At 43.2% G+C, this 17,179-nt stretch overlaps 1 protein-coding gene across 4 annotated transcripts in view; it reads right to left on the bottom strand.

The window, feature by feature from the left end:
- The window catches only part of trappc11 (trafficking protein particle complex subunit 11), a 108,466-nt gene that overhangs the window by 12,626 nt on the left and 78,661 nt on the right, over positions 1 to 17,179 (bottom strand). For all 4 annotated transcript variants that reach the window (XR_015851338.1, XM_088344100.1, XM_088344101.1 and 1 more), the window contains 7 exons: positions 13,132 to 13,253; positions 12,840 to 12,959; positions 12,704 to 12,769; positions 8,478 to 8,631; positions 2,776 to 2,887; positions 2,536 to 2,627; positions 1,716 to 1,849 (listed from right to left, as the gene is read on the bottom strand). Coding sequence is in view for 3 of the 4 variants with exons in the window: in XM_088344100.1 (XP_088200226.1) it covers positions 1,716 to 1,849; positions 2,536 to 2,627; positions 2,776 to 2,887; positions 8,478 to 8,631; positions 12,704 to 12,769; positions 12,840 to 12,959; positions 13,132 to 13,253 (800 nt within the window). In the remaining variant the exon portion in view is untranslated. The remainder of the gene's footprint in view (positions 1 to 1,715; positions 1,850 to 2,535; positions 2,628 to 2,775; positions 2,888 to 8,477; positions 8,632 to 12,703; positions 12,770 to 12,839; positions 12,960 to 13,131; positions 13,254 to 17,179) is intronic.

Below are 17,179 nucleotides of genomic sequence, written 5' to 3'. Positions count from 1 at the left end.
CCCTGTATCTATCTTCTTCCGCCGAAATTTAATGGGTATTTCCTCCCAGAGCTTTTGGAGTAACCCAACGATTCATGTACCAAAAATTCCGACCCGACCGGAACTCTTGTGGGTTGTCTTTTGACAGTGATACGAGACGAAAAAAAGTCCCCATCCGCTCTAATGTATTTTGAGAGTCTCCCATCCGGAATACATGGGCCCATTCAATATAATGGGGAGCCATGGTAAACAAGGCTTTTCCCAAGGGTAGTCATAGGAACCAGGGACTGTCCAGGGTGGCTTGAGGGGGCCCAACCCCACATTACTTTTAACATGGGTAAATGGTGAATTCCAAAGGGTGGATGCTAGCGAGAGGTTGCTAATAGCTATGTGCGCCGCTAGCAAAGTGTTGGGCTGGCATAGCCAGCCCAAATTCTAGCGCAAGCTAGCTGTAAACACTGTCAGCAATGCTAACTTCTTCATAGTAAAAAAATGTGGTAATGGCTATATTTTAACGACTTCATATTTACATAGTATGCTAATGGCTTCATGTTAATGGATTATGCTAACAGTTGCATGCTAAAAAGTGATGCTAAGGGCTAAATTCTGAGGGGGGTTGTGGAGTCCCCCCACAGAACCATGTAAAAAAATGACAGAAAAATCTCTGGGTTAAAAATTTTATGCTAACTCATAATGCTAACAACCGGGGTTATATATACATGACGGGATCATCTTCCAGATCAATCACAACTCTTACAATTGCCGTGGGAATAGTCTAGTATTTACTTAAAATCCCGCTGAATAAAACTTTAACCCGCTTCTCCTTCGGGGTTTTTTAGAGTACCATGACGAATCATACGTCAAAAATTCTGGCCCTACTGGGATATGTTTATTCATAGGGATACGAGTCTCTGGGGCCCCTTACGGCCCCCAAAAAAGTCCCCATCCGGACTAATGTATTTTGAGAGTCTCCCATCCAGAATACATGGGCCCATTCAATATAATGGGGAGCCATGGTAAACAGGGCTTTTCCCAAGGGTAGTCATAGGAACCAGGGACTGTCCAGGGTGGCTTGAGGGGGCCCAACCCACATTACCTTCAACCAAGGGTAAATGGTGAATTCCAAAGAGTGGATGCTAGCGAAAGGAGGCTTATTTGTTAAAAAAGTTTAAAAATTCCAATAAAGTGTGTTCCACTTCATGATTGTGTCACACTTATTGTTGATGCTTCACAGGAAATTACAGTTTTATATCTTTATGCAAGGGCAGCACAGCGGCGCGTGTGCGGCACAGTTCTGAGGTCATGAGATCAAATCTCTTGTGTGGAGCTTGCATGTTCTCCCTGTGCTTGAGTGGGTTTCCTCCGGGCACTCCGGTTTCCTCCCACATTCCAAAAACATGCATGTCAGGTGATTTGGCCGGTCCAAATTGTCCCTAGGTGTGAATGAGCGAGTGAGTTTTCTTTGTGCTCTGCGACTGGCTGGCAACCGGTTCAGGGTGTCCACTGCCTGAAGACAGCTGGGATGGGCTCCAGCACCCCCGCGACCCTATTGGGGATAAGCGGTGCAGATAATGGATGGATGGATATCTATGTTTGAAGTCTGAAATGTGGCAAAAGGTCACAAAGTTCAAGGGGGCCAAATAGTTTTGCAAGCCACTGTACATGCAAATTCACGCACGATTACGTAAAAACAGGAATTCACAAAGATGAGCAGGTAGAAAAAAACAAAAATTTACCTGTTTTAATCCCGAAAACATGAAGGATTCTGATGGTTCAACACATATCTCCATTTCCTGTACCTTGGCTGTTCTGTTCTCTATGTGGAAACAAACTGGGAGGGACTCTCTGACTCTTCCAAAAGGGGGTATATCTACATCAATATGGAAACAACAGATTGTACAAGAGTTAACATGCATGCAATAGGTAATCACTCAACTATTGTCACAAACATGGTGACTATTAGTGTTATTTTGCATAGTCTGGAGCACATTTTCACCCTCATTACAATGGGGGCCCCTTACCCTACAGTAATTAAAGAAATACCCAAAACCTCTTTTTTTTTTTTTTTTTTTTTTTTTGATTGTCCGCGCCGTCCAGTGGGTCAGTTTGAGGTAATACCGGGACTTAAAAATCAACCCAGACCAAGCCCGTACGGTCTTTAATCATTGATAATATATCGTTAAATAAACAAAGCAATCTGAGAGGCCTATTGGGTGCCTTCTCAGTGTGCCGAATCAAAAGAACCAGTTTTCTAAAGAGAGCAGTCCACTTTGGTGCGACCAGTCGGGAGCGGTGTCACTTCACATTCCAAGACAATAATGACTGAGAGCAGACGTGTCAGCGTAATTTTCAAGCACTTTTTAAAATGTTGTCTTTATTTATGTATAGTCAGACTACCAGGAACCATGGCAATTGTTACCATTTTAAGCATTTTCAAGCACTTCACCCGAAATTAGAGCATCATCCTGACCTTAAAAACACAAAATCAAAATTCAAGCATTTTTAAAGATTTCAAGCATCCTATTAAACCCTCTAGGAGGACATAGGTATACTAACCGGCATGGATGTGGAGAGGAACAGGCTCTAGAAAGGAGTGTGGCAGAGTCACTGCAGTTTCGATGAGAGGGCTACATGAGCCGGTGGACATTCTGAGGAATTTTGAACATTTTGATTTAAACACAGGACAGTAACAATACTAATATTTTTGGCATATTAACATATCAAGTTGAAATAGGGATTTATTTTAAGTGTGGCTTTCTGTGCATGTGCATCTTATGTGTGCAAAGATGTATATACCTTCTCCAGGATACAAGGTACTTTCCAGAAGCCATAGAACCCGTATTGTCAGCCAATGATGGATAGTGAAGATAGAAACATTCACTTGTGCACTCATCTTTCCAAAGAATCACTAAACAATATAGCACCAAGCACTTTATTAATGCCTTAAAATGTTATGCATTTTCACATACCAATATCCTCTGTTGAAGATATAATTGACCTATGGCTAAGCAACGCCCTCAAACATGATGAGCCAATCACATACGCATATCACATACCAATACACTCAGACAATCTCTGCGGCATGTCCATTCAAATGCATTGCAGTTAATCAGTTTGCGTTTGTTTTTGGTGTTTTTTTCCAACATTTTATATTTTAAAAAGCAAACTGTGTGCATGGGGTACATGCATATCTGATACAAGGTACCCTGAGAGGTTCGGAGATGTGGTATTTTCTACCCTTTTCCAAGCCACATCTAAATCGAGACAAGTTGGATAAAGATTTGCGGTCGACCACTGCATTAACTCAACGTGGATAATGGTAATAAGGATGTCTATATCTGTTCTATGGTAAGCAAACTTACTATTTGATGCAACATTATGTCAATTGGCTGGAAAGGAGTTATTTACAGAGTAAGTTTTGGAACTTTTAGGAGTATTTTAAATCCTTATACTTTCACATTAACATGTGTAAATTTGTGAAAAGAAAACGATACTCTGCTACATTAGGCAACACTGAATTTGTCAGAAGACCCCTTATGATGAGACAAAACGTTGGTCCTCAATTTTCCTCACTCGGACACGGGTTACCGGGGCCCCTTCTGGAGCCAGGCCTGGAGGTGGGGTCCGCTGGCGAGCGCCTGGTGGCTGGACCCTTGCCCACGGGGGCCGGCCGGGCACAGCCCGAAGGGACGACGTGGGACCCTCGTCCCATGGGCTCACCACCTGTAGGAGGGGCCAAAGGGGTCGGGTGCGCAGAGAGCTGGGTAGCGGCCAAGGGAGGGGGGTCCTTGGCGCGACGATCCCCGGCTACAGAAACTGGCTTTTGGGACATGGAACGTTACTTCTCTGGCAGGGAAGGAGCCCAAGTTGGTGGGTGAGGTTGAGAAATTCCGACTAGATATAGTCGGACTCACCTCCACGCACGGCTTGGGCTCTGGTACCAGTCCTCTCAAGAGGGGTGGGACTCTCTTCCACTCTGTAGTTGCCCGTGGTGAGAGGCACAGAGCCCGTGTGGGCATATTAGTTGCTCCACGGCTTCACCCCAGTAGACGAGAGGGTAGCCTCCCTCCGCCTTCGGGTGGGGGGACGGGTCCTGACTGTTGTTTGTGCTTATGCACCAAATAGCAGTTCGGAGTACCCACCCTTCTTGGAGTCCTTAGAGGGTGTGCTTGAGAGCGCGGCCCCTGGGGACTCCCTCGTACTGCTGGAAGACTTCAACGCTCACGTGGGCAATGACAGTGAGACCTGGAGGGGCGTGATTGGGAAGAACGGCCCCCCCGACCTGAACCCGAGTGGTGTTTCGTTATTGGACTTCTGTGCCCGTCATGGTTTGTCCGTAATTAACACCATGTTCAGACATAAGGGTGTCCATATGTGCACTTGGCACCAGGACACCCTAGGCCGTAGTTCAATGATCAACTTTGTCGTCGTTTCGTCGGACCTGCAGCCGCATGTTCTGGACACTCGGGTGAAGAGAGAGGCGGAGCTGTCAACTGATCACAACCTGGTGGTGAGTTGGCTTCGATGGTGGGGGAAGATGCCGGCCCGACCCGACAGACCCAAGCGTATTGTGAGGGTCTGTTAGGAACGGCTGGCAGAATATCCTGTCAGAATAAGTTTCAATTCACACCTGCGGCAGAACATTGCCCACGTCCCGAGGGAGGCGCGGGACATTGTCGAAGTGGTTGATCGGAGCTGTGGCCGTAAGGTAGTCTGTGCCTGCCGCGGCGGCAACCCTCAGACCCGTTGATGGTCACCGGCGGTGAGGGATGCCGTCAAGCTGAAGAAGGAGTCTTTTTGGGCCTTCCTGGCCTGTGGGACTCTGGAAGCAGCTGGCAGGTATCGGCTGGCCAAGAGGAATGCGGGCATGGGAGAAGTTTGGCGAGGCCATGGAAGCAGACTTCCGAACGGCTTCGGGGAAATTCTGGTCCACCATCCGGCGTCTTAGGGGGGGAAGCGGTGTGCCATCGACACTGTGTATAGTGAAGATGGGGCGCTGCTGACCTCGACCCGGGACGTTGTGAATCGGTGGGTGGAGTACTTCGAAGACCTCCTCATCCCACCGACACGTCTTCCTCTGGGGAAGCAGAGCCTGAGGACTCTGGGTTGGGCTCTCGTATCACTGGGGTTGAAGTCACCGAGGTGGTCAAAAAACTCCTCGGTGGCAGGGCCCCGGGGGTTGATGAGATCCGCCCGGAGTTCATTAGGGCTCTGGATGTTGTGGGCGTGTCATGGTTGACACGCCTCTTCAACATCGGGGACAGTGCCTCTGGACTGGCAGACTGGGGTGGTGGTTCCCGTCTAAAAGAAGGGGGACCGGAGAGTGTGTTCCAACTACAGGGGAATCACACTTCTCAGCCTCCCTGGTAAGGTCTATTCAGGGGTACTGGAGAGGAGGGTCAGCCAGGAAGTCGAATCTCGGATTCAGGAGGAACATTGTGGTTTCGTCCTGGCCGTGGAACACAGGACCAGCTCTATACACTCTGCAGGGTCTTTGAGGGTGCATGGAAGTTTGCATGTCCGGTCTACATGTGTTTTGTTGACTTGGAGAAAGCGTTCGACCGTTTTCCTCGGGAGGCACTGTGGGGGGTGCTTCGGGAGTATGGGGTACCGCACAGTCTTATCCGGGCTGTGCGGTCCCTGTATGCCCGGTGCCAGAGTGTGAGTTCTGTTCATAACTTTTATGGACAGAATTTCTAGGCGCAGCCTAGGCGGGGATGGAGTCCGGTTTGGGGGCCTCAGCATTGCGTCACTGCTTTTTGCAGATGACATGGTGCTGTTGGCTACCCCTGGCCGTGATCTTCAGCTCTCGCTGGAGTGATTCGCAGCCAAGTGTGAAGCGGCCGGGATGGGGATCAGCACCTCCAAGTCCGAGACCATGGTACTCAGTCGGAAAAGGGTGGTATGCTCCCTCCGGTTTGGGGAAGAGATCTTGCCCCAAGTGGAGGAGTCCAAGTATCTTGGGGTCTTGTTAACGAGTGAGGGTAGGATGGAACGGGAGATTGACAGACGTGTCGGTGCAGCGTCTGCTGTCATTCGGACCCTGTACCGGTCCGTCGTGGTGAAGAGGGAGCTGAGCCGGAATGCAAAGCTCTTGATCTACCGGTCGATCTACGTTCCTACCCTCACCTATGGTCATGAACTTTGGGTCATGACCACGAACACGATACAGGTGGCCGAAATAAGTTTCCTCCGCAGGGTGGCTGGATTCTCAAGCTGAGTCATCCGGGAGGGACTCAGTGTAGAGCCACTGCTCCTCCGCGTTGAGAAGAGCCAGTTGAGGTGGCTCGGGCATCTAATAAGGATGCCTCCTGGACGCCTCCTGCGGAAGGTGTTCCGGGCATGTCCCACCGGCAGGAGGCCCCGGGGGCGACCCAGGACACGTTGGAGAGTGTCTCTCGGCTGGCTTGGGAACGCCTCGGGGTCCCGTCGGATGAGCTGGAGGAGGTGGCTGGGGATAGGGACGTCTGGGCTTCCCTTTTAACGCTGCTGCCCCCGCGACCCGACCTCGGATAAGCGGAAGACAATGGATGGATGGATGGATGAATTTGTCACTTTGTTACTTAATTAAATCCCCTCCAAGCAAGTACGCGTCTGTCTGTCTCGGCGCGTTTATTTTGACGCACAACTCAGCCAGGCTCTACAATATTTAACCAATCAAACTTGTCACGTGACCATATTAAACTTCAGCAGGGGGAAAGTTGTTTACGGATGAAACAGATCAAAAGTGTTGCTTAGCAATACTGACTATGAAAACACAGAAGATGAGGCACACACCTGGCCTCATATCAAAACCATGATCCTCTTAAAAAGGGTGTGAAAAACCAGCTACAATAGGCAATGTCTCCTTTGTTTGCCTAAACAAACTGAGATTTTTGCATTCAAGAACTCAATATTGAACTTGAGAAAATATGTAGCGGTACATTTCCTGAATTCTAATTTTAACTTTACTTCGGTTTTATTACTTTCTTGTTTTATTTTTGTTTATTGTTGTTTGATATTCTGTGTACAGTGAACTTGGGTATCCTAAAAGGTGCTGTGAAGTGCAATGTATTATTGTAATCCTAAACCGTCCAGCGTCATCTGCGGCCTGTGAGAGACTTCTCAGTCATGCTGGACTCCTGTTCATTGCTAAACGGTCACAGCATCACTGAAATAACCTTGAAAGTCAATTGCACACGCACGCGCGCACACACGCACACACTTCGAGTTCATGGGCTAGCTTGTCTTGCTTGCAGAGCCTGTTAAGCTAAGTAAAGCTTTAAATGTGCCACTTGTTCTAATTTGTTGAAAGTAAAAAATACGGATCCTCTATATAGTTGTTTTGGATAGTAATGACAAGTTGCGGTTTACATTGTGACCAGTACATTTGTGCATAAGGCTGAAGCTTTTTATTGAATTTTTCAACTATGAAATCAAGAATATAACACTCAAATGCATAGTTCAGGCCCATTGGGTGACTTTGAGATGATATGTGATCTCCCTGGGCCCAGAAAAACATCAATTGCCTCCTGTTAAACGTCTCCTACTGTGACACTTCCCATAGAGCCCTTCACACAATGTTGACTGTCCGGGGAAGTAAAGGGGGCTTAGCCATAGGTTAATTACATGGCAAACATTATGAATAGCCAAGCTTTAAGCAAAAACTGGAAGACCAAGAAAGAGCTTTATTTGAAGGTTTTATGACCATAAAAATATACTTGTCCGATCATCATCGGTCAATACCAATTAGCTGAAAGTATTGTGATTGGGCTTATTACAGATCCCAGGATCTGGATTGGGACGTCCCTAATTTAAATAATACCATTATTTTGGGATTGTTGATGGAAACCAATCCTTTTATATGAAGCGTCTACATTTTCAAAACATACTAAACTTTGAGAAAGTCTTTCCATAACTAAAAACCTCCAAATTACAAAAGTGAGATACTAATATTTAATTCCATACCCAATGTATGTATAAAACAGGTGAAATAAAATATAGTGCTTACAGTGCCTAGGTTTTTGTTCACACTAAAGTGGCATCTAGTGGTCAAAAATTACACACTGGGGCTTTAAGAACTTCATTCCTAAGACTTAAAAAGTGGTCGGCGGCGCCCTCTGTTGGCTGCGGCTGCATCGGCTCGCTACAACGGGTCAGGTGCAATCGACATTTCGTTCTGTGTACATTGTTACACAGAATGACAATACAAGGAAATTATTATTATTATTATTATTATTATGTATTTTTAAGGAAAAATAGGCAAACAATTATGTTTTAAGATGTACCAACGTATTGCGACATCATACCCCAAAATACTTCACAGCAAAAGGAGGTTGTACAAAGGGGGGGTAATAGTATTGCAACACCGACTTATAAAATATTCAGAGGTTTTTATCTTAACGTTTGAAGCCAGAAATATGACCATTTAAAAAAAAATAATTCTTGGTGAACCAATACTTTAGCAGGGTACTTTAAATATATAATACATTTGAAATACAGTGATTGAAATAACATACCATCCTCCAACAGGGAATTCTGATGTTGTGCATTTGCTATGCTGATATTGTGCAAGGATGAATAAGCCAAATGCAGTGGCGTGGGGGATGATGACTGGATCTCTGTAACCAATAAAAATGGAAGGTCCACAGCTCCCCGGTCCATCATCTCATACTTCAAAGAACAAAAATATGTTATGTTTTACTAATATTAGAGGTTTGACATGAATACAAAGAACACACACAAACAAACACGAGAGAGACCACTACAATGCAGCTTTTGTCAAAACAGTCACAAAATGTAAATCTGTCAAGTGAACAGTAAAATTCAAGTTTTGTCGATGCAACACCACAAGGTTGCAATAATCCAAACAGGCCTAGTGCGCTATATTATGGTTTAGTGTTACAATAACATGTGAATCGAAATAGCCTGTAATGATGTGTCAGTAACTCCACTGATAAGTCCCACGGGAGTACAAGTCACACCCCCGGCCAAACAATGAAAAAAAAAAAACGGATTTATCGATTGGAAAATAGTGGTCGAACAATTATCGGGCGGGCCAATTATCCGCACCGATTTTTGGGAACTTGTCGGATATGAGTATCAGCATTCAATCAAGCCGATTATTAAACACCCCCCTAATACAAGCTCTGTCCCGGGCCACGCGACGGAGCAAGTTCGGCGGATGCGCCGTGACGCGGGAAAAGGCGGCGGGCGTGATCAAGCTACCCCTGTAACTGGGGGGAGCCCGCTCGTCCGACGACCCCAGTAGCGCGCGACGACAGCGGCGGGCGCGGGGCGGCGGGCGCGAGGCGGCGGACGTGCGCGGGACCCCTGTAACTGTGTCGGTGTCGTGCGTATCGCGCCCGAAAGTACCCGCGCCGCGGGTGAGGGGCTCGCTCGTGGGAGCGACCGAACGGCACCTGCGGTGCGGCGCAAGTAAAAACTCTGTTGTGAATTTGTCTTCGATCGTCCCGGGTGGACGTAAAATCGCCCAGCTGTACGACTCTTAGCGGTGGATCACTCGGCTTGTGCGTCGATGAAGAGCTGCGAGAACTAATGTGATTTGCAGCTGCGATCGGCTGGCAACCAGTTAAGGGTGTCCCCTGCCCACTGCCCGGAGATGGCTGGGATGGGCTCCAGCCCCCCCGCAACCCTAATAAGGATAAGCGGTGCAGATAATGAGATGAGATTTTTTTTTTTCATTGAAGGTGTGCCGCTACTTTGCGGATTTTCACTTATCGCGGGTAGTTTTGGTCCCCATTAACTGCGATAACCGAGGTCCCACTTTAATCTATACCTGTGGTAGGGAGACAAATTTGTTATATTTATATTGATACGGGACACAGGCTCTGGCAACATTATTATCTCTTAGAGTTTAAAACATAACACAGCGAAATAAAATGTCTTAATGAATTAGCTTTTGTCCAGAGAGCGATTTGGCGTTTTGTTAAAATTTCCATCCATCCTTTTTCTGCACCACTTCTCCTCACCAGGGCCGCGGGGGTGTTGGAACCCATCCCAGCTGTCTTTGGGCAATGGGAAGGGTACATCCCGAACTGGTTGTTGTTAAAAATTTGTCTAATAATATATAGTGTGGCTCTCTCTCAAAAAAAATCTGTCCTAAAATGATGGCAATTGATTACAAAAACAAAATCCAGTATTTTCATCAGAACAGGTTAGACACAGATTTACAGGTTTATATCGGTGTCCATTTGATCCATCTCACAATAGATAAACACAATCTTTGACCAGTCAATTTTCTAATAAGGCAGACGGGCCGTGGCCGCACCTCACTCTCCAACTTCAGGAACTCCAGAATCACCCAGCAGAGGGCTGGTGCCATAAAGGATCAGGGGACTTTCAAAAAACAGCCATGCTTCTCCTTTGAATCCTGAACTATCAAATGGTATGTAGCTTGTCTGTTTAATGTGAGTTTTGCCGATATGTTTAAATTTATGAACGTAGGATGACATGACGTTTTGAGAAATGTAGCAGAGTAATTGAAAGCCTTTTGGAAATGTTAATCCCAAACTCCTATTTCTTACAGTAAAAATGATGGGTAAAGATAATCGAAGCTTATTTTCTTAAAGAACTAGCCAAATAAGTGACCCTTTATTTAACCATCATCTTACTAACTATAATTTCAAAGAGTCTTCCTGGATCTTTCAGCCTTGCTTGTTAACACAGCAGTTGGGTCTAAAAAACCCGGCGCCGATCGAAGGCGACGAGTCACGTCGATAGCTTCGCGTGACAAAATGATTTCCGGTAGATATCATGTTGATACTGGCTGAATAATAATAAAGTTCTTCTGAGCTCATCGCAATCTGTGTGATTTTTACGGAGAACAAATAAGGGTGCTTCTCACTCTCCCAAACATGCTGCGTTCACTATCAGGGTTCCTACAGCTTAAGGCAAGTTAAATTCAAGACTTTTTAATGCAATTTGAAATCAAATTTAAGACCAGGTCGACAAAAAAAAAAAAAGAAACAAAAAAGAAACAAAACAAAAAAACACCACTTGAATTAGAGGCAATTTTAAACAAATGTTTTTTTTTCTATTTAACTTTTTTTAATCACGTGGGTCCAGTTAAAACTTTACATCCATCTGAAAAACATACCACTCTAAAGTTTTAGCCATGGAAAAAGTTAGAACAGATGACACGCCAAAGTCCTTGTCACGTCTTTGGCAAAGGATAAGTTGAGTGCAATACAAATAAAGACTGACTTGAAAAAAAGTAGATACCCAAATACAGTAGCTTGCGAAACTATTTCCCCCCCCTTGAATTTTGTGACCTCTTACAACATTTAAGACTTCAAACATAAAGATATAAAACTGTAATTTCATCAACAATAAGTGGGACACAATCGTGAAGTGGAACACACTTTATTGGATATTTTATACTTTTTTAACAAATAAAAAACGAAAAACTGGGTGTGCAAAATTATTCAGCCCCTTTACTTTCAGTGCAGCAAAATTCAGTGAGGATGAATTAATGTTGATCTTAATGACTAAAAATGATAGATGGAATCCACTTGTGCGTAATCAAGTCTCAGTATAAATGCACCTGCACTGGGATAGTCTCAGAGGTCTGTTTAAAGCGCAGAGAGCATCATGAACAACGAGGAACACACCAGGCAGGTCCGAGATACTGTTTTGGAAAGGTTTAAAGCTGTATTTGGAAATAAAAATATTTCCCAAGCTTTAAACATCCCAAGGAGCACTGGGCAAGCAATAATATTGAAATGGACGGAGTATAAGACCACTGCAAATCTACCAAGATCGGGCCATCCCCCTAAACTTTCAGCTCATACAAGGAGAAAACTGATCAGAGATGCAGCAGAGGGCCATGATCACTCTGGATGAACTGCAGAGGTCTACAGCTGAGGAGGGAGAATATGTCCATAGGACAACAATCAGTCGTATACAGTACTGCACAAATCGGGCCTTTATGGAAGAGTGGCAAGAAGGAAGCAATTTCTTAAAGATATTCTTTTCTTCAGCAGGGACAGGGAAGATGGTTAAAATTGATGGATGAGCCAAATACAGGACCATTCTGGAACAAAACCTGATGGAGTCCGCAAAAGACCTGAGACTGGACAAGACTATGATCCAAAACATAAAGCAAAAGCTACAATGGAATGGTTCACCAAAAACATATCAAGGTGTTAGAATGGCCAAGTCCAAGTCCAGACCTCAATGCAATTGAGAATCTGTGAAAAGAACTGAAAACTGCTGTTCACAAACTCTTTCCATCCAACCTCACTGAGCTTGAGCTGTTTTGCAAGGAGGAATGGGCAAAAATATCAGTTTCTCGATGTGCAAAACTGATAGAGACATACCCCAAGCGACTTGCAACTGTAATCGCAGCAAAAGGTGGCGCTACAAAGTATCAACTTAATGCGGCTAAAAAATTTTGTACACCCACTTTTTCGTTTTTTTATTTGTTAATAAAGTGTAAAATATCCAATAAAGTGTGTTTCACTTCATGATTGTGTCCTACTTATTGTTGATTCTTCACAGGAAATTACAGTTTTATATCTTTATGTCTGAAGTCTTAAATGAAGCAAAAGGTCACAAAGTTCAAGGGGGCCAAATAGTTTCACAAGCCACTGTATGTAGTGTATTCATTCTCATGATGAGTTATGTTTTTATAAACATAATAAAATGATAAATAATTCCTCAAAACGAGAAAACCATTTATTATTGTGTACGGTTTTCACTTAAAGTACATAAAGTAACATACCTTGGTAGATCGAAAGTTGGTAGATACTTCAAACGGGACCACTGTTTCAATGGTAATCGTTTCATCCTGAAAAATATTATAATTACATCTAAGAACAAAGAAAAATTGGGTTAAATTAAAAAATATTTTCTCTTACCTTCTGACATTTGCAAAGTATCTGTTGTCCATCTATATTTATGTCAATGTTGTAAGTTATGCGGAAAAGGAACAATCTTTGCCCAGTTGTCAAAGACGTCACATATATACATCCATCAAGCTAGAAAGAGCCACATATATAATATATAACAGTAAGAAACTTAAAAGGCTGGCAGATTTGTTTGTTTTTTAACTATATGATCACATGTCTATTATCTCTATAATTATCTCTATATTTGCTTAATCGAGCAGTAAAGTATTTACTTGTAAAAATATAGTCAAAGTACGAAAACCTTTTTGTGTGGTTTCAGATTCCCCAGTACTATGTCAGGAAGCAGAGAAGGTGTAGTATCATCACACAGCTTGGAGTTGTCAGGTGTCACATGAGTCGTTTTACTGAAGTCGGCATCTTGGCCTAAAATACGACAACCAATACGGCCAATGTTACCTTTAGGATGTGTTATTTTTTCTTTTTCTCATCTTGCCCATTTCGGTTCTAAATCAGATTGTCACAGTCATTGGTAGCAGACAACAATGCCATCATATATTGCTAATATTGTCGCAGTACTCTACATAGTCTGTTTGCTGTGTTTATGTGCTGCGCTGTTTGTAAGGATTAATATTGCTTTTAACATGAAAGATTTGCAATCTTTACTAAGGGGAGAAATTGGGGGAAATTGACATGTCTGAGATAGACTGTTAATGATAGTAAGCACTTACTGTACACTTAAAACTAATGTTACTGAAATTTAAACTAAATTGTCGAGAAGTCTATCAAATAGTAGATCTTGGGCCCAGAAAAAAATTCAGTTATTTTTTTCCAAGCACTTTTGGTCAATGTTTGCCACATTGTTTTTCTATAGCAGGGGTCGGCAACCTATGACACGCCAGCAGTGGCACGCGGGGGGTTAACCGGTGGCACGTGAGCGCACGACAAAATAACAATGATTATTTTCTAAAAATGTGCATTTTTACCTGAAATTTAGACATTTTCAGTTGCGCGCCGTGTTTAGCGCCCCTCCTTTTCTGTTTCGTGTGTGAGTGCGTGTCTGCGCCGCGCCTCGCAGAGGAGAGCTTTGTGTTTTAACGCAGCCAACGAAACACACGTGCGCGATAAATGAACTAATCGTGACGGCTCCTCGAGCGATAACATCTTGTTCTTTCCAGCCAGCGTGGACAGACGAATGAGGCTTGGTGCAAAAAATGACCGTGCTGTTTTGTGCATTATGCCTCGAGAGCGTTGTACCTCACACAGCAAGTGTTTCATCACGAGACGAAACATGAACATGAATTCAAGTATGCGTCTGACAAAGCGCAGACATTAAATGAAATGAAATGATCTGCATTTACATAGCGCTTTTAAAGTCAATGACTCCCCAAAGCGCTTTACAGTGTGCTTCACATTTCCCAAGCGGCCTTGTATTGCAGCCATGTAAGACGCTAACCTGCCTATTGGGGGTATTAGAGGTTCAGTGTCTTACTCAAGGACACTTCGACATGTAACACGGACAAGCCGGGATTTGAACTGGGATCCCTTGATCCTAAGACGAGCGCTCTACCTCCTGAGCTACTGCGCTGTGTCCTAGTACGGCAAACAGACACAGACCCTGAAAACCTTTGTCACCACTAAAAACACGATCACATTGCTCACTGAGCACAAAGCAGAGAAAACCATTTACTAATGGTGAATATTTTTAAGAAGCGTGTGTGCACGCGCGTGCCTTCTGCTTTGCTGCAGTTATTTCAAGTTTTGATATTTTAGGCAACAAGATATTATTGATGAATGGTATGGTAAGCTGTCCATAGCGCTTGATTTTTGATTGTAGTTCATTGTTAATGAAGAATGGTTAATTCTTGTGTCAAAAAGTTCAAGTCATGGATGGCTACAGGCCTTTCCACTTGTTATTCACATTCATTTTAGCTGATTGATGAACAAGAATAATGGAAGATAAATTGGTCAGTTATACCAGTGTTTTACCAGTGTGCCGGGGCATACTAGTGTGCCGTGAGACCTTGTCTAGTGTGCCGCTGGAATTTGCCAAATTTTCATCTTTTCAAAAAATCAGGCCATTATTCAGTATTTTTGCAATCTTCAGACGAGGAACTGTAATAGTCATCCATATCAGTAGGTGGCAGTAGATTTTTATATACTTCTTATGTACTAATTATCTGCTCTTGAGGTAGCACAGTACATTTAATAACTTAATTTGTTTAACAAAAGCAGTTTAAGATTGCACTGTAAAAAATAACATAAAGCACATCATACTTTTGCCATTTAAAGTATTATTTTATTCTTTTTATATACTAATTATCTGCTTATGAGGTAGTACAGTGAAATATTTGTCATAACTCCATTTTCAAACATTTACGACGAAATAAAAGAAACAAAAGTGTACCTTAGTTCAAAAGGGGTTGAAAAACACTGAGTTATACGATTAAAATGTATATCCATGTTGTATATTTGGACTAGTGTAAAATTACAGCTCTGTTGGATATTAAAAAAATATTGTGCGAGTTATTAATCTTGGTGTGGCACACTTTACAAGGACATCTGAAAGTGGCATCCCCACCAAAAAGGTTGCTGACCCCTGAATAGTGTTTCCCATACATCAGAAGATTCTGGCAGGCGGCCAGGATTTTAGTGGTCTAGCCAGAGCCTGAGAAAACCTATAAGCATTCACTCAACCAGAAAACGCATTTTGTGTGCTTGAATTTTTGCAAAAACTAAATCATGGACTGTTGTTTAACGTGCATTATTCCCACCCAATTATTAAACCACCTCAGACACTGACACACACCATGGGTAAAAACACAATAAAAACAAAATAAATAGAAATAGAAATAAAATACGATAAAGGCCAAATCATCTGGTCTCTTTCCTCTCGAGTACTCACAAATAAAATTTTAAACTATATAGAGTTTTCTTCGGGCTCGGTCCATGAAAATAAGTAAATTGAACAGAGGTCCAGTAGCAGCAAAGGTTTTTTAAAATCCATATTGTATCTGCTAGCACTTAAAGCCTTAAAAAGGCAGTCTTTGTCATGTTGATGCTAAAACCAGACTGAAACTTCTGTAAGGTACGTGCTTCTGTAAGTTGAATAAAAAAATGTTTTCTCAAATCTTGCTCAAAAACGGTGAGTTGGACACTGCATTCTAGTTGTTAAAATGCTCAATTATTTTCGTCAGAAGGGGCCTCACCACAGGTGTTTGACAGAAAAGAGCAATCGACTACAGTAAGACCTCGGTTATCGCGGTTAATGGGGACCAAAACCACCCGTGATAAGTGAAAATCCGCAAAGTAGCGGCGTACCTTCAATAAAAAAAAAAAATCTCATCTCATTATCTGCACCGCTTATCCTTAAAAAAAAATATATATTTTTTAATTATTTTTTTGGACCCGGTTAATGGGGAACAAAACCACCCGCAAAAGTAAAAATCTGCGAAGTAGCGACAACCCTTCAAAAAAAAAAAAAAAAAATACGATACGATACGCACGACACCGACACAGTTACGGGGGTCCCGCGCACGTCCGCCGCCTTTCGTCCACCGCGCGCGGACGGCCGCCTGTCGTCGCGCCGCGCTACTGGGGTCGTCGGACGAGTGGGCTACCCCAGTTACGGGGGTATCACGCCCGCCGAACTCGCTCCGTCGCGCGGCCCGGGAGTTTTAGACTTATCCTGATGTTTGTCTGATGAGTATATTTTGAACTCTGTCTTCTGTTTTTCTGAGTAAATATCACATGTTTCAATGTAGGCACATGTGGCTTATAGTCAGGTGCAGCTTATGTGTGTAGAAAATGTTTTCTCCTTTAAAAATGTAAAGTGTGCGGATTATAAATAGGGGCGCTCTATAGTCTGGAAATTACGATATAAAAATCCATGTGTAAAAACTATTATTTGCAGCCTTTCTTTGTTGAGGGATCATTTTAAGATAAGTCCAGTAGTCGTCTCACAATGGGGACATTTCTTTTATTACAGGAGTAAGATAGTGAATAATGAATAACAGCTAGAATATGAACAGTATAAACAAGTATTTAGAAAAAAAAGTAAAAAAAAAAAAAAATTCCTCAATGGCAGGTGTGCAAAATAGTTAAAGTGGCCAGTACAGTAATGTGCAAATATGCAAAGTCATAGAGGGTGTGCAGTCTATCGGGAGCACTTCTAATGATACATTATATATTATTACATTTTATGTATTATATATATTGTTATTATTTAACTCGAATCTTGTCATGGCTTTTTGCTAGCTGCCAACCGCACCTTCACTCACTATACAGCACATGCACTGTTTTGCTGTCGACATTATCTAAATACATTATCAAGCCCTTCTTTGGTATTTGAT

This window comes from Urocampus carinirostris, chromosome 9, assembly GCF_059441175.1.
Source record: "Urocampus carinirostris isolate Australia breed hairy pipefish chromosome 9, RoL_Ucar_1.0, whole genome shotgun sequence".
NCBI classification, from domain to species: domain Eukaryota; kingdom Metazoa; phylum Chordata; class Actinopteri; order Syngnathiformes; family Syngnathidae; genus Urocampus; species Urocampus carinirostris.
Note: the sequence above shows the minus strand (reverse complement) of the source record. Positions and strands in the feature narration are given on the sequence as shown.